The sequence below is a fragment of the Falco cherrug genome, chromosome 3 (genome assembly GCF_023634085.1).
Source record: "Falco cherrug isolate bFalChe1 chromosome 3, bFalChe1.pri, whole genome shotgun sequence".
NCBI classification, from domain to species: domain Eukaryota; kingdom Metazoa; phylum Chordata; class Aves; order Falconiformes; family Falconidae; genus Falco; species Falco cherrug.
Window position 1 is genome coordinate 122,085,124 of NC_073699.1, and position 21,864 is coordinate 122,106,987.

A 21,864-nucleotide genomic window follows, 5' to 3' on the forward strand; every position below is an offset into this window, starting at 1 on the left:
AGGAATCATTCAGAGTAGTTCTTTTAAATCAAAATCTGTACTGGTGCAAAAGAAATTATGAATATAATTAAATAAAAATGTATGGCAAGGGATATACACAGTTTAACTGTAGCAGAATGACCTGTGGATTTTGCTAATCTGTATATAGAGAGATTTGTATACTGAAAAATAACCCACCCAAATGATCTCTACTGACTTGTTCTTTTTCCTGTCAAGCGAAGTCTTTTGAATAAAATGATAATTAGATTATCAGTGTGGCTGTCAAAAATAAAACTGGGATGACAGCTTAAATAGGACTGAGTGAAGATGAAGATTTCAGCTATGCTATCAAGCTGAGTGAAAGCCTGGGAAAATTGAGTGTATTGACTGTTGCTTTTGGACTGTGAAAATTGCTATTAGTACAAACAAGCAGTTTGTGTTATTGTTAAAGACAGCACTTTTATTGAAAAAAAATAATACTGAAAAGTAATTTAAACAGTTCTATTAGTTAAAAAAAAAAAGATCTTGGAAATGGAGACAAACAAAGAGCAAACTGTTGGACCTGGGAAGCTTTACTTCTGCTTAACCTCAGAGCAGCAGTCTTGGAGGTGGGCTTGGGAATGGAAATGGGATGTGTGGAGGGCCAAGACATAAATTTATGATTATTACAAGAGGGGTCCTTGAAGTGAAATAGGAATTTAAACGGCTAGAGGCTGAGCTGATGAAATGGATGAGTTTGGGATGGATTTCCCATGGCAGTTTTATGGTCAGTCTTGGTGCAGGCGAGTAATGGTGGTGTATCCATGGGGGGAGCAGGGAGTGTGGTACACCATGTGCTGGCTGTTTTCTCACCCTGTTTGCAGCTTGTAGGGAGTCCATCGTAATTGTGTTATTACAGGAATGTGCTGTTGGTGGGGGATATTTCTCATCTAGCAATTAAAAGGAATTGCTCTTATGTCTCATTCCTCTGAAACTGTCCAGGAGAACTTCAGCAGCATAATGGTACAATGCAAACAGCTTTCCTTGTTCAGGTGCTCTGGCAGTAGAGGTGGTTTTACTCTGCCTACAGTAATGACAGTGCCATTGAAAGTGACTTATACTCTGCAACAGTGTGAGCGGGTGAAGTTTGCTTCCATAGACCTCTTCCCTGCTTAAAATAAGCATTTTAACTGTCAGGTTCAGAAATTAATCAAGAATTAATGCTGCTTGCCTCTCCCAGTAGCTCTTTCAGCTGTGCTGCTGAAATTCCTACCAGCAGCTCTTCCAGGCTTGTAGCAGCTCTGAAGCTCAGCCTGTAGCCTGGAAGGAGGCAGAGGACCCCGCTCGTGTTCAGCAAAAGCTGCTCAGCCCCACTAGACCCTTCTGACGCCTTTTTGACCTTAGTGTGTTTGCCCCTGGGCTGGAGGCAGAGCATCAGGCACCCTTGGGAAGCTTGAGCACCCCAGTGGTCATGTCTTTCTGGCTCCCTCTCTTGGGACAAAGCCCTGTATCCATCCACACACTTGGATCCGGCTGGATTCCAGTAATACGGCTCAAGACGATGCCACCTGCTTGACCAGAAGTTCCTCCTAAAAATAACATCCATGAGTTAAAGAACATTAGCTTGATTCACAGTAAATGATGTGATTACAGTAAATGGCATTTCTGTGGTCTCCTGGCTGCCCACTGGTGGCCAGCCCCTCTGGCCATGGGGCACCCAGAGCTCGCTCGGGATTGACGTGGCTGTAACTCTGGTTCCGAAGCTTCACCCACTCTTCTTTTATCTCTAGATCCGGCCTCACATTGCTACGCTGCGCAAGTACACCTATGGCAAACACATTTTGGCCAAGCTGGAGAAATACTACATGAAGAATGGGGTGGACCTGGGGCCCATTTGCGGGCCACCAAACGGTATCATCTGAGGCAGCGCACTGGGGAGGAGCTCACTGGCCATCCGGTATCTACAACCAGCAACCAGCGATATTCCAGTATACAGTTAGAAAACATTTTATGGTTGCTAAACTGCTAAAAAGAAAAAAAAAAAAAAGCCTTTGTAAATTTCTTTAATTTTATTATGCATAACGTACTAATTATTTTTTTTAATTAACTAATTGCCCTGCTGTTTTACTGGTGTATAGAATACTTGTACATAGGTATCAAATGTACATGGAAGGCCACATTTTTGTTCACTGTTGTATCTATATTCCAAATGTGGAAACTTTCAGGGTGGTTGGTTTGAAGAAAACAAAACCCCCCATTTTTAATTCATCTGCCTTGCAGGCAACCTTTTTGCAAATACCTGGTTTTTTCTCCTTTTAGTCAAAAGTCAGCAAGAAGTTTGAATTTTAGTTAAATGGCACAAATGATGCATTTAACGCTGTTTATAAATATTTAAAAATCAACTTGCTAAAGCTTCAGTTAAAAAATTAATTAAGTTTTTGAAACTTTTTAATTGCCTTTTTTTTTTTTTCAGTTTAACATGCAAAAGGAGGTAGCTTAGCTGTGGTTTTGGGGAGGAAAACATATGCACCCAGAAAGTTTTTAAAGTGAGGGGGTGGGGGGGTGGGTGTACTTGTTTACTGCCTACTCTGTTTGTTCTGTTAACATTGAGAGACACAATTTGATTATTTAGCATGAGGAAAAAAAGAAAATCCAACTCGGCTTTGGTCTTGCTTCTATAAATATATAGTGTATACTTGGTGTAGACTTTACATATATAAAAATTTGTAGTATTTTCTTGTTTTGATGTCTGATCTGTATCTATAATGTACCCTAGTAGTGGAACATACTTCTGACTGTACAATTGTACATTTGTAAACCTCTGTAATGTAAATGTGGAGAAGTTTGAATTGACATAAACCCGTTTTTTGGTAAGAAAAAAAATTAGCAAAACCTGTGCATTTCAGTGTATATTCACACCTTTTATGGTCGTAGCATATAGTGTTGTATATTGTAAATTGTAATTTCAACCAGAAGTAAATTTTTTCTTTTGAAGGAAATGTTCTCTTTATACAGCCTAGTTAATGTTTAAAAAAAAAATAAATGCTTGGTTTTATTTGTCACCTAGTTGAACAGTAGCAATCCTTTCTAAATGTTATACAAAAATTATTCAGTTCAAAATAGTGTTTTTTTGACTCTTAAAAAGTAATGTTTTGCTTATTTTGTGACAGTAAGAAACAAAAAGTGCAAAAGTACAGGATCCCCTAGTTTTCCTTACAATCAGAGTCCCTTTTCACCTTGTAAAGTGTGAATCACCTTCCCTTTTTGTACAGAAGATGAACTGTATTTTGCATTTTGTCTACTTGTAAGTGAATGTAACATACTGTCAATTTTCCTTGTTTGAATATAGAATTGTAACACTACGCGGTGTACATTTACAGAGCCTTGTGTATATTTCCAATGAACTTTTTTGCAAGCACACTTGTAACCATATGTGTATAATTAACAAACCTGTGTATGCTTATGCCTGGGCGACTATTTTTTGTAACTCTTGTGTAGATTGTCTCTAAACAATGTGTGATCTTTATTTTGAAAAATACAGAACTTTGGAATCTGGCTTTGTGTTTGCTTCCAGCATGACAGAGTGCCACCCCCACATCTTTTTGCCTCTTTATTTTATTTAAGAGCAGCCTCCCCGTGTTGGCTGAGGGCAGCTGCGCCTGCTCTGAGCAACAACAGATAGATGTGGAAAACGAAGAGTGGAGTGACCCCCTGTCTGTCACTGCTTCTCACTGCCACCATCCTCATGGGCTCTGGCGTTTTGGCTCTTTGGATTCTGCCCCTTCTCCTCTTTGAGCACATCTAAACCTCTTCAGAGCCCACACAAACTCATAGCACCTGCAGCCTCCATCCTCTGGCAACAAGTTGGAGGTAGGCAGCCACCCTGCATCTCTGGCTCAGTTTAAGCAGAGCAACTTGGCAAGAGGGGCCGGGAGTAACGTCCCCTGGTACCTCTTGTCTTCTGCTGGTGGTTTCCTCTGCTGCTTTCACCCTCCTGCCCTCTTCGCACGCTGGGGCTGGTGCTCTGCAGAGCTGGTGGTTGTGCAGAAGCCATTTCTATCCTCCTCCTCCTCTTCGTGCTCTGGGGTGTGGGGAGGAAGGGCGCTCTGAGGGGCCTGGGGAGCTGCACCCAGCAGCCAGCGTGGGGGTGTCCCAGCAATATTGGGTGGTGTGATGTTTCCTGGCTCACGGAGAATTGCTAGAAAAGCAAAGCAAGTGCTCAGTGCGTGTTTCCTTGGAGACTTTCCCCAGTCCCAAGCTCTCCTGCCCAAGAAGTGATGGGATGGGAGCCTGGTGCTGGACTGTGCTGCTTGCCTTTGTCACATCCCACCCCTGCCCCCAGTGTCTCTGCTGCCGGAGTGGTGTCTGTCCTTTATTGTCGAATTCCCTGTCACTGAGAAACTCAAGCTCTGCACGTTACATCCCCTGTGCCCTCAAACAGGGCTCCAGCTGGGACCCTTGCTTGGGGAGCAAGTCAGCCACCTCTCCCCACCAGTTTTCCTCCCTTTGCCCGCGCACAGGACCTGCCCTGTCCCTGCAGTGCAGGTTGGCGGCTCCTGGTTTTAAAGACCCTTTTCTGAAGGTTATTGACAGAGTCATTTGGGAAATCCTGAGAAGTCTGAGCATTTGTGCAAACAGGGTGACATCTGATAAATTGATGGAGGGGTAGAAACTTCCTGTCTTGCAGGAAGTTAGTTTTTTGTCTTATGCATTAAAACATTTGATTTTGGAGAATGTATCAAATTACTGATCCTTCCCACGCTGCCGTTTCCTTCTGCTTGCCTCTCAGCAAAACCCCGTACCCCTGCAACTCAGCAGCAGTTTTAATCTGTTTTCACACTCATTGTTAAATGTAGCAGAGAGTTGACTTGGGCTTTCTGACACCTTTTTTTGCCCTGGTTTTGGAGCCAGCCTGTGCCTCTGGGCCAGGCATCACACCAAGCCATGAGCGTATAGGACGACTCGGGTCCCACATCCCAGAGCCTCTGGGGCTCCTGCTGTTGCAGTTTTTACAGCCCTTGTAGCCCTTACAGCTCTTCAATGCTTTGTTTAAACCCTGGTGCTGAGCAGCTCAGCCAGGCAGCAGCGTGGCTGTAGATTTGGGGCACAACGTGGTGAAAGCAAGGGATATATATGTATATTTCAAGTTTAATTTAATTAGCATTGAGCATGTGTATCTCAGGTGGAGAGCAGCGTGACAGTCTCCCCAGGCTCCCCGTTTCCTCCTGCAGACACTCATGGGTCCGTGCCTAACACGGGCATCTGTCCCACCACGGCAGCGCAGCAAAGGTGTCAAGGATGGGTTTAGCTCCTGCCCAGACCCGCAGGCTCCTGCTCTGTCCCTGAGCTGGGAGGAAAGATGTGGCCAGCATGGCTGGGGCTGAGCCTGGGCAGCTGTCCCCTGGCTGGTGGTGCTGGGCCTGCTGCGGTAAGGGAGGGGGCACGGCGGGGGCTTGCCGGGAAGGGTACAGCCATGTCGGTCTGTGCGGGCTTTTAATCATGAGCACGGCTGTCGGCTGCTGCTGGAGGAGGGATGCGAAGGGGTCCAGCACATCAGTGGATTCCATCACACCAGTGGGGTCCATCACATTGGCTGGGGTTTATCACACTCACCCTGACCCGACAGAACCGGACCATGGTCGCAGTGGGGCAGAAAAGGACGCGGTGGCAGCCGCGCCGCACCCCCCGCGGGACCCCGACTTGCTTGTAGGGGGCACCTCTCTCCCCGTCGCTCCTCAGGGGCCACCGCTCGGGTGACAACCCCTTGGTGGGGACCTACGGGGCCTTCTGCCTCCAGGCTCCATCCAGGGGCAGCGGCGGAGCTGCAGGGGTGGCCGCGGCCACGGCGGGGCGGTGCAGCCCCAGCAACGCGCCCCCGGCCCGCGGCTCCACGCTCCCCTTGTCCAGGGACCCCCGCCCAGGGACTCCCTGCCCCAGAGACACCCCTGCCAGGGACCCCGCCTTTGCCCCAGGGACCCTCCGGCCTAGGGATACCCCTTGCCTCAGGAACCTCCCCAGGTCCCCGCCCCATCCCAAAGCCTTTCCTCGGGTTTTGCTCTCCCCCCCCAGCTTCTTGCTGATGATACTAGCGCACTTTAAAAAAAATATTGTTAGCTTGGATTGTTCTAATTACAGCACAATTAAAACAGAGAGAAGTGACTCAGGTGGGGACCTCGGGACAGACCCCCTCCGACGATGTTGCACCCCCCAAAGAGGAGGGCTGCCCCGAGTGCCCCACTGGGAGGATGCTCGGCCGCAGGACATGCTCCAGGCCAGGGGCTGCATCTCCATTTTTAGCTGAATTTGGCCGATTTCCCCTCCTAAACCGGCGATGCTGGGAAGGCAAAGCCCCTGCCCCAGCTGCTCCCCCTGCTCCCCCCTCAGCCTGCTCCCCGTGTATATTTTGGATTCACATGAGGGGTTTTATGGGAAGGCGAGTATATATTTAGGCTTTTCAGAGAAAGCATGCAAACGCCATTCAGAGGAGTTACACGTGTGTGTGAGGAAGGACTTACTGATGCCCCATCCCGGCTCATCCCATCTCACCCAGAGCCACAATCTCCCGGGCCCAGCAGGGTGACCGAATCCCCCAGTTCGGAGCAAAGCCACCACTAGGTGACCTGGCAGTCCCTTGGAAGCCACTGTCATGACCGGGGACCACCCTGTCCTCTTAGCCCATTGTTGCCCCCTTTTTTTTGTGCTGAGGGCAAGTTCCGGCCCTGCCCAGGGGGGGTTCCCCCTCCCGGGTTGTAGCCTGGGGGTGGCCCTGGCCCCAGCACCCACCCAGGGGTGACCAAGTGTCCCACGGAGGGAGTGGGCAGAGTGGGGGTCCCTTCCTGGAGACAGATCCCAGGGCCTCCATCTGCCCTGGTGCCTCTCCCCCATCTATCCTGAGGTGACCTTGTCTGCCCCAGGACCCCCCACCTCCCCCTGGGACTCCCCAGTCTCCCCTTAGGTCCTCCCAGTCTGCCCCAGCTCCTCCCATCTCCCCCTGGGAACCCCCAGTCTGCCCCAGCTCCACCCATCTACCTTTGGGACTCCCCAATCTGCCCCAGCTCCCCCCGGGACCACCCAGTTTGCCCCATCTCCCGCTGGGACCCTCCCAATCTGCTCTAGCTCCCCCTGAGACATGCCCAATCTGCCCCAGCTCCACCCATCTACCTTCGGGACACCCCAATCTGCCCCAGCTCCCCCCCACCTCCCCCCCACCTCCCCGTGGGACTGCCCAGTCTGCCCCAGCTCCCCCCATCTCCCCCCGGGACCCCCCAATCTGCTCTAGCTCCCCTTGAGACCTCGACAATCTGCCCCATCTCCCCCCCCATCTCCCCCCGGGACCCCTCAATCTGCTCTAGCTCCCCTTGAGACCTCCCCAATCTGCCCCATCTCCCCGCCCCCATCTCCCCCCGGGACTTCCCAGTCTGCCCCATCTCCCCCTGGGATCCCCCACTCTTCCCCAGCTCCCCCTAGTCTGCTGCCGATCTCCCTGGTATTTACCTTTGGGTTCCGAATCTGCCCCCAGCTCCCCCATTATATCTACCCCAGAGCCCCCCCATCTGCCCCAGCTACCCTATCTCCCCAACCCCGCCCCCCCCCCCCCCAGTTTACCCCAATCCTTTCCCTACCCCAGTGCACCCCACCACCACCCCACACCCTCCGGGTGGCGGGGCCGGTCCAAGGCGGGGGGGGCCGGTGCTTCCTGCAGGGCGGCGCAGGGGGGACGCGGCGGGGAGGGCGGCGCGGCGGCCCGCACCCACACCGCCTCCCGCGGGCGGCGGCAACAAAGGCCCTTCCCCGCCCCCGCCGCCGCCTCCCGCCGCTGCAGCCGCCGCCGCCGCCGCCAGCGTCCTTGCGGCAGGAAGATGCCCGGGGAGGTGCCGCCGCCGGCGCCCCGGGGGCTGCGGAGCCTTGCGGTGCTGCTGCCGCTGCTGCTGCTGCTGCTGCTCAACGCCCGCGCCGCGCTGGTGAGTGCCGGGGGGGCGCGGGGGGCCGGGGGGCCATCGGTAGGCGGCGGGAGGGGGGTAGGGGGTGGGGGGTAGGCATCATGCGTGGACCGGCAGCGGGCGGGGGGGACACAGGCAACGGGCTGGGGGGCGGCGATCGGTATCGTGCGTGGAGCGGCAGCGGGTGAAGGGCACCGGCATCGTGCGTGGAGCGGCAGCGGGCTGGGGGCACCGGGGTGTGGGGGGATAGGTATCGTGAGTGGAGCGGCAGCGGGCGGGGGACCGGTACCGGGCTCGGAGGGGGGGCACCGGCATCGTGCGTGGACCGGCACCGGGATGGGGGGGGTCGGCATCGTGAGTGGAGCGGCACCGGGGCCGGGGCCGAGCTCAGGGGGGCGCGATCGGCATCGTGAGCGGAGCGGCAGCGGGCGGGGGGCACCGCAGCGGGCGGGGGCCGCGGGAGCGGTATTGGATTGGGCGGGGGGGTCCGGCACCCGCTGGCCGCGACAGCCTGCCCTGGGCCCCGCACCCGGCGTGGGGGGGGTCCCGGAGCCGCCCCCCTGCGCGGCTGGGCTCTGGGGCACCTGGCTGGGTGGCTGAATGGGGGGCTCTGGGACTCCGCCGCCCACGCTGGGGCTCGCCCCCTGCTCGGGGCTGGGGGGCGCCCACCTCCCCGGGAGCTCCACTCCCCGCCCCCTGCCCCGTGCTGCCCCACCGCCCCCCGCCTGCACAACCCCCCGAACCCCTGCGCAGCCGCTGCCCGCCCGGGTGCCCTCTTCCCCTGCGCCCCCTCCCCAGGCAGGGGCTCAGCCCCGGGGTGCGGGCAGGGCTGGGGCAGGGGCTCAGCCCCGCAGTACAGGCAGGGCCGGCAGCAGCTGGCAGGTGGGGTGGGGGGCGGGGTGCCCACACCCCCCCCCGGTGTGCGTGGGGAGTAGGCTGGCGGCAGATGCCATTTGAAGGTCGTAGGGAAACACGCTTTAAAAATGACCCTGTGAGGGGGGACAGGGAGGGAAAACCCGCTCCTGCTTTGTGGCAGAAGAAACGGGGGGGGCGGGGGGGCGGTGTTGCCCCATCCCTGCCTGTCCCCCTGCCTGCCCCCTGGAATCGCCCTCGCGGCTGTATGGGGTAAGTGCAGGCAAGCCCTGCCTGCTACTCGCCCCTTGCCTGCGTGGACATTGCCCCGCTCTGCACCGGCTCTTCCCGGGAGGTTTTCCCAGCCCTGCCCATGGGAGGGAATTTTGCTACTGGCAGGAGGAAAGGGTCCATGGCTTCTCGTGGTACTTCCAAAACTGCTTCTCCCCATGGCCAGCATGCTCTGGCTGGGATACCCTCCATCAGAGCCCCCCTGCCCACTTCCTGCCTATACCCTGCCTGCGCCCTGCCCTGTGCTCACTCTTTGCAAGTTGCTTACAGGAGCGTTTGGGGGAGCCAGGGTGGCTTTGTGGGGTACTGGCTGTTTAGTGATGCTCTATGGAAAGGATCCTCCTGCAGCCAGAAGATGCTTTTCCCATGCAACCAGCACAGCCCAGAAGGAATGGGAGAGTGTAGTGGGGGGGTGGGTGGGGGGGGTGGAAATAAGGCTGCCTATTCCCCCCCTCTGTAAGAGGGGAAGAAGTCCCAGGACCTGGCTGGTTGCCAGCGGGCAACCTGCTGTATTCAATAATCCAGAGCCCTTCCCCATCCTCCTGGCGTTCTGGTTTGCGGGTACTGCAGGATGGCACCCTGATTTCTGTGAGGCAATGGGTGCATGTGGGGTGTTTGCCCGGCTTTCCTGGCAGTGGTTATTCCCCTCCCAAAGAGGCAGATGCAACTTTAGTGTTTCCGAGGAGTCTGCTGAGCCGCTATGGAGGACACCATCAGGTGCGTGATTTACTTGTCTGAGTGACAATAAATATTGTGGCTCCCGGTGATGTCATGCCATGAATCAAAGGGCAGTTTATTAAACTGAATATTGCACTTTGCTATTGATCCGGGGAAGCCTGAGCTCTGCTGACAGCTCCCTTCCATCACTGGGTGCCTGTGACAGTGAGAGGTGAGTGTGGCTGTGCCAGCACCTCCAGTACCTGTGGCAGGCATGGGGTCGGCTGCATGGGTGCTCACTGCCCTCCCAAATAAGCATTTCCCCTTCCCCTTTAGGGAATTTTAGTTGTGGTTAGTGGATGGTGATGCAGGTGGTTGCTGGCATTTGCTAAGGATAATTAGGCAGGAAAGGTTACAGACTTGTTAAATGCCAGGATAGGAGCGGTGATGGGATGCTCCTGGGCACCACAGAGGCTGGGGGAGGGAGGCGGCTGCTTCCCTCCCTGAAGGATGTTCCAGGGGCTATGGGGCATCCTCACCTGGAGGTGACCAAGGCCTCTCCTCTCCTCCTCTTTGCTGAAGTTTTAAAGTCGTTTGGTCTTGTTGGACAATGTCTCAGCTTCTCCGTGGGGTCACCAGAATGGGAACCAGTGGCTTGGCACAGCTCTGGTACATACCAGCCAGCTGCGGTGACAGTGGCGTGGGGGATGGATTTGGGGACCCTCGTGTCCCTTGTGCAGTTGTGCAGGCAACTGGGTAACGCTGCCTGCAAACCCTGTGCAGGATCCTGGTCGCTGCCAGGGAGCCCTTCTCCAGAGCAGTGCCTGGAGAAGTAATTAATGTTTGCATTGTGGAGACTGGACAAATAACTCTGGCTCCTGCTGGTACCTACCCTGTGAGCTCCTGGGGATGCACCCAGTGCTGTGTGTCCCAGCCCTGGCCCAGGCAGTGCAGAGGAACACGGCTGCCAGTCTTGTGGTGTTGCTGAGGGTCTGGGAACCATAACGAGTCTCGCGGGAATTGACGCTTCCCTTTGATGTTGTGGTGGCTTCGATCCCGCTTGGCCCTGTGTCTGTATCTGTGTTTGTATCCGTCTGTTGGGATTGGTCCCTTTAACCCTTTGTGTGCCTCTGTGGGAGGGCTGTGGGGCAAGGCCTGCCTCTCCTGGCAAGACCCAATCCTGGCAGTGGGTTTTTCCAACAGCGTCATGGACATGGAGGTTTTGTTTTAGCCAGGATTCCCCAGGGCTGGAAAGCTCACAAGCTCACCCTCTGCATCACTGCTGACCCCCATCTCCTGCTCCATCACTTTGGAGCCAGCTGTGGATGGCTTTGAGGATGAGGTCTTGAACCGAAGATCCTGGCAGCTGGGTGGAGAGGAGCCCCTGCGTCAGCTGTGCCCATGGTGGGGGTGAGCTCAACCCCTTATTAGACACTTGAGAATCCAAGAACAAGCTGTTTTCTGTGCAGCTGGGAGAGCTGGCTGCTCCCCACCCTGCAGACCACACACAGGCCGGGGTGGTTGCTGCTTCCTCCTCTTCCTCCTTCGCACAGGGCCTTGGTAGGGAGCTGGGATGCTGGTGGCTGGGAATAGTTTGGGGACAGAGCGGGGAAAGGGCAGTGCCAGGCAGCACCACTCGCATTAATTAGATGCAGGCAAAGAGCAAGCTGATGAGCTTTAATCAGTGAGGGTGGCCTGTGCGCTAGGCTGCAGCGAGGTGCTGGGGGAGTGGGTCCAGCCAGCCCCGTGTGACCTCAATTACAGAGAGCATCGACTACCTGTAACCTTTCTATGTGTCCTGCGCTCAGGTCCCTGTCCCTGCTGGAGCTTTCCCTGTGGTGACTCTGGGGCTGGGCTACTTCGGGGCTGGCCTCATCCTGCTCCTCTTCACAGGGTACTGGGAAGGTGATTTTGCTTCAGTCCCACAGTATGTATCTGAGGGGCTCTCCGGGCGAGATTCAGTGTGGTATGGCATCCCTCGCTCCTTGCAATCCCTTAAAATCCATCCTTGGCTGCATCTGAAGGGATAATGGGGAATGTGGGACCCAGAGATGCCCCGTGGCCCCTCAGAGGTTTGAGTTGGATCAACCACCTCCCCCTGCAGAGGATCTGGGGGCTTACCCCTGCAGCCCTGGGTCCCACCAATATGGGGGTTTGCAGGGCACGCTTGTTCCCATGAAGTCTGCCAGCAGTCAGGGGTTGGCAGCTCCCCAGCCAGCCTGGCACGGGGGCTGTGGTAGGGTCTTTCCCTTCTGAGGTTTGTGGGGGCTCCAGGGGCTGCCGTGAAATTGTGTGGCATGTATTGAGTTTGCTGGGGCTCAGCCTGACTCCCAGGGGTGTGGATTTGAGCTCCCTGGTGTAAACTGGGGTAATGTGGTGGTCAGACCCAGCCCCATTTGTAGGGACACCCCAGCTCTCCCCCTCCAGCCGCACTCAGTACCCAGCTCCTTCCTCTTACGAGAAAGAGGTGAAGCAAGATCATAAGGAAATTGAGGGGAAAAAAAAGAAAGAAAAAAAAGGGGGTCCCAGAGCTTCTTAAGGGGTGCAGGGTCCTCTGGCCACTGTCCTGCCTGTATGTGGTGTGGGGGTTAAGTCCACAAGTGTCCCTGAAGCTCCTTTTCCCTCAGAAGAGCTGTGGGAGGTGGTGGCAACCCTGGGAGACGGCAGCGGGGCTGGGGGAATGCCCTTCCCTGTCCCCACACAACGTGAGCCGGGTACCAAACCCTGCCAGGCTGTGGCCTGGGAGACTGCCGCCTTTCCCTTCCCGAACCTTTAAAGCTTTAAAACAGTTTTTGGTCAGGGCGTTAATTCTGTACCCACACCCTCATCCCACCGAGCTTCCCCCATGCTCAGAGCGGGGCAAGGAGGCCTGGTCCGATCTTTTCCTTGTGTGGCTCTGAGTGGTTTTTTTGCTTTTATTCTGCTCCTTGATGCATGAACCTGGCACTCAGCATCTCTGCAAACCCAGCCTCGGTGCTCAGGAGGTGGAGAGCCATTATTTGTGGGGAGAAATCCCCTTCAGCACGGGGATTGCTGTCCCCTGGGACCAGCAGGCAGGGGTACCTTCCCCAGAGCTGTGGTCCTCAGCCCCTCCCCAAGCTGGTTAACGCCTGCATAAGGCTCCTTTGGCTCAGGACCCTGGGGGGCTGCTGGAGAAAGATTTACCCCGCAAAACCGGTGGTGCTGTCGAGCCTCTCATGGGCAGAAAGGGGGACGTGCCTCTTTTTCAGCCCGGCAGTGTCAGCCTGGCCCCAGCAGAAGATGCTCATCCCTCCCCGGCTGTGTCCCTGGAGACGGTGCCACAGCACGTGCACGGAGGGAGGAGCAGCAGCTGCCGGAGAGGGTTTCCCAGCTTTTCCATCCTTGCTTTGTGCTTTTTCCCTGTTCCCTTGATGTGGTGCTTTATAGCAGGGGGAAATATTTCCCATCAGGAGTGTCCAGCAGCCCTTTGCCTCCCCTGGCCGTGGCTTTCACAAGCCATACGTAGCCAGTGCCTGGCTCTGGGGAGAGCGGAGGTGGGAGTAAGGGCAGCGGGGTGAAACAGAGAGCTTTTTGTGGCAATGCATACATCTTTCCCAGTTAATTAATTTGACATTTACGCCGAGTTTCTTGTGCAAAGCTCCCAAGTGTTTTGGCGACCTTCATGAGCAACACACAGGGCAAAGGCCCCCCTTTTGTGCCCAGCCCTGCGGGGCAGGACAGGAGCTGTTGGAAGTCAAGGCAGGAGGGAAGGATGTGACTGGATCCAGGCAAAGAGTGGCTCCTGGGGCTGCCAAACTCAAACTGGTTGCAGCATCTGCCCTGACAAACAGTGTTTTGAGGGGTCTTGCTGTGGTCAGGAAGGAATGGAATTGAACCTGGGGTCATGCAGGTGGCACAGGGATGCTCCTTTTTGTTGTCAGGATGGTAAAAGCATTTTTAGAGCTGGTTCTTTCAAAGCTTTTTGTTAAAATTACTGGAAAAGTTAATTCTGGTTAAACCAGTATTTCACTCAGCTGTGGCAGTGTGTGAAATGCATTGAGCAGATGGAGGAGACAGCATCTATCTGGGGGTGAACAGTACCACTGCATCCCCACCCTGGGAGTGATGCTTCCCAAAACTTGCATCCCCCTTTTCCACCTCAGCATCCCAGAATAGGTGATTCTAGCTCTGTCCGGTCTGGATCAGGATGTGCACTCTGCCTCAGCCACGTGATGTGCCCCTGCCAAAAGGGAGGCTGCATGTGTTTACATCTCTGCGGTCACAATGCAAAGCATTTCCCTCCTTCGGAACAGCTTGGCCACAGTTCAAACTACTTATTTCAAGATAAAAATAACAGCAGCAACCTCAGGGTTGCTTCTTCTTTCCTGGCCAGTGGCGAAATAAGGAGTGTTTTAGCAAGAGGGGAGAAAACCTTAATGTGGGGGAGCCTGGGCATGTGTCCCCACCACTGCAGCCCCAGTGTGGGGGACCTGAATTGGGGCCCATTGAGGTGGAGGAGGCTAGAGCTGGGACAAGCATCGTCTCTCAGGCAGCGTGGAGCACAACTTGTTGGCAAAACAGTTTATTTGCCAAAAAATGCTGTTTTCTGGAGGAGGAGGAGAGGGGAATGAAGCTATTTCATGAGCCGCGTTGGTTGGGCTGAATAACTGCTAAGGAAGGCGTGTAGTCCCAAGTGTGAGTTTGGCTTGGTTTATAAGTGATGCTCGCGTTAGCAAATGTCAAAAATATAGCAGAGGGATGCATTTTGGGGACAGAGAGTGGGAGTTTTGGTCCAAAATGGGCATTTAAAAAAACCCCTTAATTATTTCTTATTTTTTGCAAGGAAAGCTATAACTGAACAGAAAGCCCCTGTGTTTCTTTCCTACCCCAAAGCAGTTTTCCTTGCAGAGGCAGTGAGTGGTACTGGCACAGCGTGCACAAAGAGCTTTACTGCCCCAAACTAGGTGTAGGTCCCCCATTTCCAGATCATTTAAAGCAAATTTTGGTCCACTGGGCTCCTAACAACTTTTCTAGGTGCTGCCTGTCCTGAGAATGTCTGTTGTGTCTCGAGATGCTGCTGGGAAACCTCTCCATCGCAACCCATGAAGATGAATCAGAGGAAGCTGGAATAATGCATTTTTTTCCCCATTTTGGAGGCTTTCTGGCGAGTAACATCACTCGGCCTTTAATTTTCCTTCTCCCTTGTACACAGGCTCCAAGTATATTTGCTCAGTGTTAGGTGAGGGTGTCGTGGGAATCTCCTGCCACCAGGATGAGGGTACTTAAGAGCCAGAGCTGAGTGTCACGGGAGATGGCACTTATGGGGAGCGTGGGGAGGAAGCAGGGACCGGCACTTAAATGCCTCCAAAGCCCTGGCTCTGGCCCAGTGGAAAAACCCAGAGCTGCCAGGTATTTGTTGATGAAATGGGATGATTTTATGCAGCTCCGATGATATTTTCACCCGCACCCAGGAGGCTGCTCTGAGTGTGAGGTTCCCTTTTTTGGAGGTCCTGGGAGAGGCAGCTGCCATGTCCCTGTGACTTTGGGGTGCTTTGGTCCTTGGACGGTGTCACCACCCCCTTTCTCATTGCCTCCTCCAGGACAAATAATGCAGCACATAATAAATCAGCTTTGCAGGGCACTCCCCTCCTCCTGAGGCCTGATGAGCTTGGTGCACCCCAGCCTGGGCAGTGCGCTTGGGTGCCAGGGGCTGTGACCTGGAGCACCACATGGCACTGATGAGCGCTAATTAAGCCCTCATTAACTACCAGTGACTGCAAGTCTGTGCCCTGCCAGGGTGTGTGGAGCCCTGTGCAGTGCTGCTGTTGCCTCTGTCAGAGAATGATTACAAACATCCCTTGGAAACCTGGGGGGTGGGGGATCCTGCTGTTAATGAACCTGCTGTTAATTAGGGAGCGTGCCAACACGTATTTACTGATGGAGAAATCGGGGTGTTAAACAAGGACCTGGGCATCATATAGGAACTCAAGGCATCAGGTGTAGCAAGCTGGGGTGAAATGGGGCTCTGTGCTGGTCTTATGGCCAGGGGGCATCATCCCCCCACCGCAGGCTCCCCGGGGACCTGTGCATGCCAGAGCTGCACCCTGCTGGGCTGCCCAGGTGAGCGGAGCTGCCTGGGACATGGCCCCCAACAGCACCCAGCCTCCGTAATCGATTAATCCATTGTTTTTGTTTTCTCCTGGCACTGAAAGGAGCTGTTTCTCCCCATTTTTCAGTAAATAATTGTTTTGGGTGTAACTTGCTTGTTAGCTGCCTGGCAAGCTGCAATTAGGCTGTGGGAGAGGGCTGTAGGGAGGGTTAGCAAGCTGGCCTGGCTCCTGGGGTGTCCTCTGTAGCACTGCAGCATCTCCTGCAGCATGGAGTGGGGTTGCTGGGGCTGCAGGGGCTTGCTTTGCTGGGCAGGAACCCTAGGATTTTTGGGGTGTTAGTGATGAGCCGCACCCCTCAGTGCTGTAACTGGGGTGATGCAGCTCATTCTTCCGCTTTGCCCTCTTGCCATTAATTGGGTTTAATTAACGTCTGCTCCTCCGACTCAAGGTGCCTGTTCCATCTCCAGGCTGTGGCATTTAAAGCCATGCACAGGACCTTGCAGTGTGGGTTGTGCCATCCCCAAATGTCCCTACATAGGTGTCCTTAAAGCCACCACTTGTGATCCCCAGGGCTGTTCGTGTGGAGGTGGGTAGATGCTCTCCATGCCAAGGGGATCATTGCAGCATTCTAGATGGGAACAGCTCCTGGCTGTGGAGGATCCTGAATCCCTTTATTTTCCATGGCGAGAGCTCTTCAAGCACCCAGCCAAAGGCTGGAGGGGGAGAGTGGGAGGAAGGCTCTTGCTGCTGTGGAGGAAGAGACAAGGAATCCACTGAACGTGGCATGGGGATCAGATGGGCATGGCTGGGTTTGCAGGGATTGCCTGGTACCCACTGGCTGGTCCCTGGAGCATCGTCCCTCATGGGGATGTACGCATCCCTATGGACATTTCTTTGCTAGTGGCATCCCGCAGCAGTGCCCACCACGTCTGGAGCAGCTGTGCCTCCTTGTCTTTGGGCTGAGCTCAACCAGACTGTGCCTGCTTACTCTTGCAGTAAAAAGGGGCTGCAAAGAGTCAGCAGAGAGGATGCGCCATGAGGGTCTGCATCCTTGGAGCAAGCCACTGTCCTCTGTTGGCATGAAATCCTGTGGATCTCCTGTATGTTCAGGAAATGCCCCTGCTACATACGGGCTTGCCCAGCCAGAGATGTGTGTGTGAAGGATCCTGTTTACCAAATCTGAGCTCACTCTGCAGCCAGCCAACCTCTATTTGTGTGTGTAGCATCCCAAACAAGACCAGAAATAGTCTGAAAGGCACATCCGTTGGGTAATTTCAGTTGAGATGTGAAAAGGTGAAAAAAAAGCCTGGTCAGACTCTGTGCAGCAATCCAGCTTCAAACACACCCAGACCTGGGAGGAAATTGAAATTACACCATCTGTAAAGGGAAGGCAGCAGGCAGGGGTGGCTGGGGCTGAAGGAAGCAATAGCTCTGTGTTCTGGCTGCTTCCTGCCAGAGGAGCAGGTTTTTGGGTCTAAACAGTGACTTTTTGTATCTAAATAGATGGAGCTGTCTCCTCGGGGTGCTCCTTTCCAGTCCTCAAGCAGGTGTTGTGCTGGGCTAAAAGCACCAGCGAAATGACTGAGGAAGATCAACCCCGTGGGCTCCTCTGTATAGACCCTGATACAATATTTGGTAAAAAGAGTTTATTTCTGTTTTTTTCATTTGGCTGCTAGTCCCACCAGCCTGGTGTGGGGCGAGGATCTGGCTGGGGCCATCCCGGCTGCAAAGCACCTGGCAGTATGGGAGAGGGTCCTGGGAACACAAATGTGGTCTTTTTTTCCTTCTGACCTAGCTCCAAACGCTCTGTTTGCTCTTACCAGCACAAGCAAAGGATGCTTCTGCAGCCGGGCTAATTCCCCTGGGGCCATGCATCCTAGTGCTGTAACCTCTGGATGAAAAGCATTACTGGATCCATGCCGAACAGCTTCATGCTGCTAGCAATGCTGGGACAGGGGAAGGAGCAGTTGCTTTCCATCGGGCAGGGATAGGGTGACATGCCCCTCATCCCCATGTGCCTCGTGCCGGCAGGCTGCTGCATCCCCGGGTTTGGGAAATGGCTGCTGCCTACAGGCAGCCGGGCGTCCCCTTCCCATCCCTCTCCCCCCTTATTTTCCTTGCTTCAGCTGGAGTGTTTTGCTTGATGGACTGTATTAAAGTCAGGACGTGAGGAGGACAGGCTGCCAGCAATTAAGCTGGGCAAGCCCTCCCCCAGCCGGGTGTGTGAGAGGAGCAGGGCTGGACGCCAAGGTTTTGGGGAAGGGACCATTTCTTCCCTCCTGCTCCACTTTGGATGCTCAGAGCAGATGAGGGGCCACATGGGGTGAATTTCCCACCCCCTGGGAAATGCTCTTGGTGAAATAGGTTGGGTTGGGTGACTGCGTTTTTGGATAGGAGCTGCAAACCAGTGGCTGGGCTGTTCCTGAGCCTCTCATCTGCAACTCATCCTCTTTGCTCCAGATTTGATCTAAAAAACTCCAACTCTCTCCACAAACCCCCTGACCCCCAGCAGGTGAGCATCCCACACCTTCTCTCCCATGGTGGTGCAGGGGCCCAGTGGTTTTGGGACTGATTCTGGCTCCAGGTGGGATGCTCACCCCAGCACCCACCACCCTGCTGCAGGCATGGGCTGGATCCTGCTTGTCCTGGTGCAATTCCAGCTGCTCCCAGCAAGCACAGTTTGCCTCCAGCTATAAATAACTCTTGAGAGCAACAAAGCCCCCAGAGGGTTTTAAAAACTATATGGTTTTCTGCAGCAGAAAGCCATCCTGCACAGAGGCTGGGCAGTGGGATCCCCTTCTAGGGATGGGGGGAAGGAGAGGATGTGATGCAGGGGGATGCTGACTTTCCATGTGGATACAGGGCTGGATCCTCTCCCTGCAGCTGGTGTCCTGGTCCCTTTGCACCCTGGCAGCACCCAGCTGCTCCGCTCCAGGTCTTGCTTCCACTGAGCATCAGGAAAAGTTGCTGTCTGAGCACAGAGAAAAGGGACATAAAACATTTATAGCCCTTGAAAATCATCAAGGACATGTCTGTCTCTGTTAAAATAGCAAGAGGAAGCGGGGGGGGGGGGGGAAAGTCCACTCCAGCAACATGGTTTGTGTGCTATTCCAGCTCTTTTCCAAGTGCTTCCCACCCTCAGCCAGGGTTGCAGTCTCCCTGCCTCCTGCGCTCCCATTCGGTGGCTCTGGAGGATGGGACAAGGTCTAACCCCCCTCCCATAACCAGGAGTACCAAACCGCTCTGAAACTCCGATCTTGTGTCTCTCCCGAGCACATTAAAAGCTCAGTCTTGACATAAAATGAAAGGGCACCAAGAAGTTAATTGGGTTCTTTCTCTTTGGTTTTTGCAGCAATATCAGAGCGGGTTCGGTGCCTCCTGTGTGTCTCTGGATGCTGTTAATTAGGGAAGCTCCATGATTGAAGTTCTCCAGCGCCTTGGCCAGCTGCAGAGGGATTTATCATGTGCAAACGGGTCCTTCCCCACCCCGGGTTGTGGCAGGGGTGAGGATGGGGCGGGAGATGAGGGAAAACAGGCACTCCCAGAGAAACAGGCCAAATCCTGTGGATGAGGGGGATTTTGATTTTGCTTTGCTTGACCCAGTATCTTCTAGGGGAAAAAAAAGTCCCCATTTCTCCAGCGAGCGGCAAGGCCCACGGGTCACATTTGTTTGCTCAAGCCTTGTACTTCCCTGCTTAAAAATCAGTGGTTTAGGGATTTTCATGATTTTTTTTCTTCTGCAAAGGTTTTAACCTGGCTGAGGAGCATGGCTGCTTCTCTGGGGCAAGAAGATGGAGGTTCAGGGTTCACTGTTGCTGTGGTCTGGGCCTGGGCACAGGTTGGGGCTATCCCTGCCATAACACCCAGCGTCGCAGCATTTTGTGTTACCGAAGGTTTTGGGGACCAGACTTGTTGTGGCAAAGAGCTCTGAGGGTCTGCACACCTTGGCTAGGTGGCTCAGGGACCAAATGCTTGGCATGGCACAGCTCCAGCCTTCCTTGTATGTGAAAGAGGAAAGAAAACCTCAGGAGGGGAAATCCGGGAGGAAGAGCAAGTCTGGGTGAAACAACCAGCAGGGCACTGGGCAGGCAATGCCCAGGGGCGGCGGCGGGTCCTGCCTGTGGCCAGAGGGAAGGATAGGGACCTGGAAAGCCACATTTTCCTGGAGCTGATGGTCCCATTGAAGTGGAGGAAAGTGTTTCCTGGAGAAAAAGAAGGAACCTGTTATGAAGACATCCTGGCCTGTTCTGACTTGAAAATGAAGGGTTGGTTGGTGTTTCAGGCTAATAAATGTCTTGACTTTTTAATGTTTTCTTTTGCAACAACATGCCTTTCCGATGCAATCACACCAGTAGTGAAACCCTCTTGAAAATCTTCCTGTTTTGTAAAATCAATATTTTGGGCAGTTTCCCTCACCCACGGGGCTGTGAGAGCTTCTTGGGGTCCCATTTTCAAGCTTTGCCTGCTGACTTGAGATGGAAATACTTTTCCAAGTGCAAGGTGAATCCTTTGACTGAGCTGGGAGCTGAGGCTTTGAGGAAAACACAGTGTGTGGTGGGAGATGGTCTTTGCATGGAGATATTCTTCCTTACAGAGGCCAGAAAGCTTTCCCCAGTGGAGCAAGCTGAGCGTGAAATGAAACAGCCCCCATGGCTTCTGCTGGCAGCTGCCAGGGAGCCACAAGCATCCTGATGCCCTGGGAACATGCTGCCCTGGGGTGGAGTTCTCCCTGCTTTTCCTCCTGGTCTGATGGCTTTTGGGTTGTGGGTGAGAAGAGCTGCAGGGCTCAAAATGGTGAGAGTGGGCACTGAGTGTAGTTGGATGGTATTTGCCTGGGGATGCTAGTCCCCATCCCCATGCAGCGATGCTAGGGTGTTTGACAATCCCCCTGCAGGGTTGCTGGTACCTCTCCTGTGTGGGGACACTGGTTCTCATCCCCACGTGGAGAAGCTGGGATGTTTGATAGTCCCTCCTGCAGGGATGCTGGTCCCCATCCCCACGTGGAGAAGCTGGAATGTTTGACAGTCCCTCCTGGAGGGACACTGGTCCCCGTCCCCATGTGGAGATGCTGGTAGATTTGACAGTCCCTCCTGCAGGGAGATGCTGGTCCCTGTCACTGTGCAGGGATGCTGGTTCATTTGACAGTCCTGCCATGTGGATGCTGGTTCCTGTCCCCCCATGAGGATGTTGGTATGTTTGACGATGCACTCACCACACACCCTCAGAAGAGGTTTCTCTTCTTTCTTACCCTCTCAACCCTCCCTGGCTGGGCAGAACGTTTCTCTCTTTACTTCATTCTCTTCCTTTTATGCTTTCAGCCATGGGGCGTTAAAGCAAAGTGCTATGGGTGGAAATGAGAGGCCTCAGGTGCAGTGAAATGCCCTCCTCTTCCATTGGTTGTTTGTCCCTCACCTGCTTCCAGGCACTATATCTGAGAGCTGGTTGAGGTGGGTTTTATTTTCTTTCTACAATAGTAAGTTTTTCTTCAACAGCAGAGGCTGAAAGCTCTGAATAGCTCTGAACAAATAACACAAAATGTGTCAGGAAGGGATGTTTCCACCAGAAGGCTAAAGCTGCTTTGAATCTTTGCTATTGTAGAAAGATGGAGCAGAAACCTCCTTCCTGCCTGGATATTTGCCGAGAGCTGCTCAGGCTGAGGGAAACATTGGTGTGAAATGAATATCAGCATTTCTCCCCTTGGGGACTTCCTGGTGCAGTCCCTGATTCAGACGCGCAGATGAATGCTGCTAAACTGCCTGTGAGCAGGAAGGTGACCAGAAGTGGTGGATTATGTTGTTGGCTTTGGTGTTTTTTTTTCTTAACAGAAGAAGCCACATTTGTATGGAAACCAGTTGATTTATGTGGTCCTTAAGGGATGGAGCATTCCAGAGGCAGTGGTAATAGCTTGTTGCTTTATGCTTAGTGTTGCAAAAAGGCTTATAAAACTAAAAATAGCGCGTAGGGGGTGTGTGTGGGTCTTTGTACCATGTGCCCATCTTACAAGAGCCTTGTGCTGATGGACTCTGGAATGGCAGTGAGGACCGGGAGATGGAGCTGAGCCCCACATGTGATACGCGTGGGAACTGGGTCCTGAG

The 21,864-nt window shown here is 53.9% G+C and overlaps 2 protein-coding genes and 1 long non-coding RNA gene across 16 annotated transcripts in view; 2 read left to right on the forward strand and 1 right to left on the reverse strand.

The window, feature by feature from the left end:
* The window catches only part of PUM1 (pumilio RNA binding family member 1), a 78,000-nt gene extending 74,487 nt beyond the window's left edge, over positions 1–3,513 (forward strand). For all 14 annotated transcript variants that reach the window (XM_055703513.1, XM_055703504.1, XM_055703502.1 and 11 more), the window contains one exon: positions 1,749–3,513. In XM_055703513.1, coding sequence (XP_055559488.1) covers positions 1,749–1,880 — 132 coding nt within the window. In that variant the 3' untranslated portion in view covers positions 1,881–3,513. The remainder of the gene's footprint in view (positions 1–1,748) is intronic.
* Positions 2,893–6,112, reverse strand: LOC129735483 (uncharacterized). Its single transcript, XR_008731169.1, has 2 exons — positions 5,572–6,112; positions 2,893–4,156 (listed from the first exon to the last, which is right to left on the reverse strand). It is a non-coding gene; the product is annotated as an uncharacterized LOC129735483 (long non-coding RNA).
* A 1,632-nt stretch (positions 6,113–7,744) lies between these two features.
* SDC3 (syndecan 3) overlaps positions 7,745–21,864 on the forward strand; it is a 42,060-nt gene continuing 27,940 nt past the window's right edge. Inside the window, exon 1 of the mRNA XM_055705980.1 lies at positions 7,745–7,919. Within this exon, the coding sequence (XP_055561955.1) occupies positions 7,818–7,919 (102 nt within the window). The 5' untranslated portion in view covers positions 7,745–7,817. The remainder of the gene's footprint in view (positions 7,920–21,864) is intronic.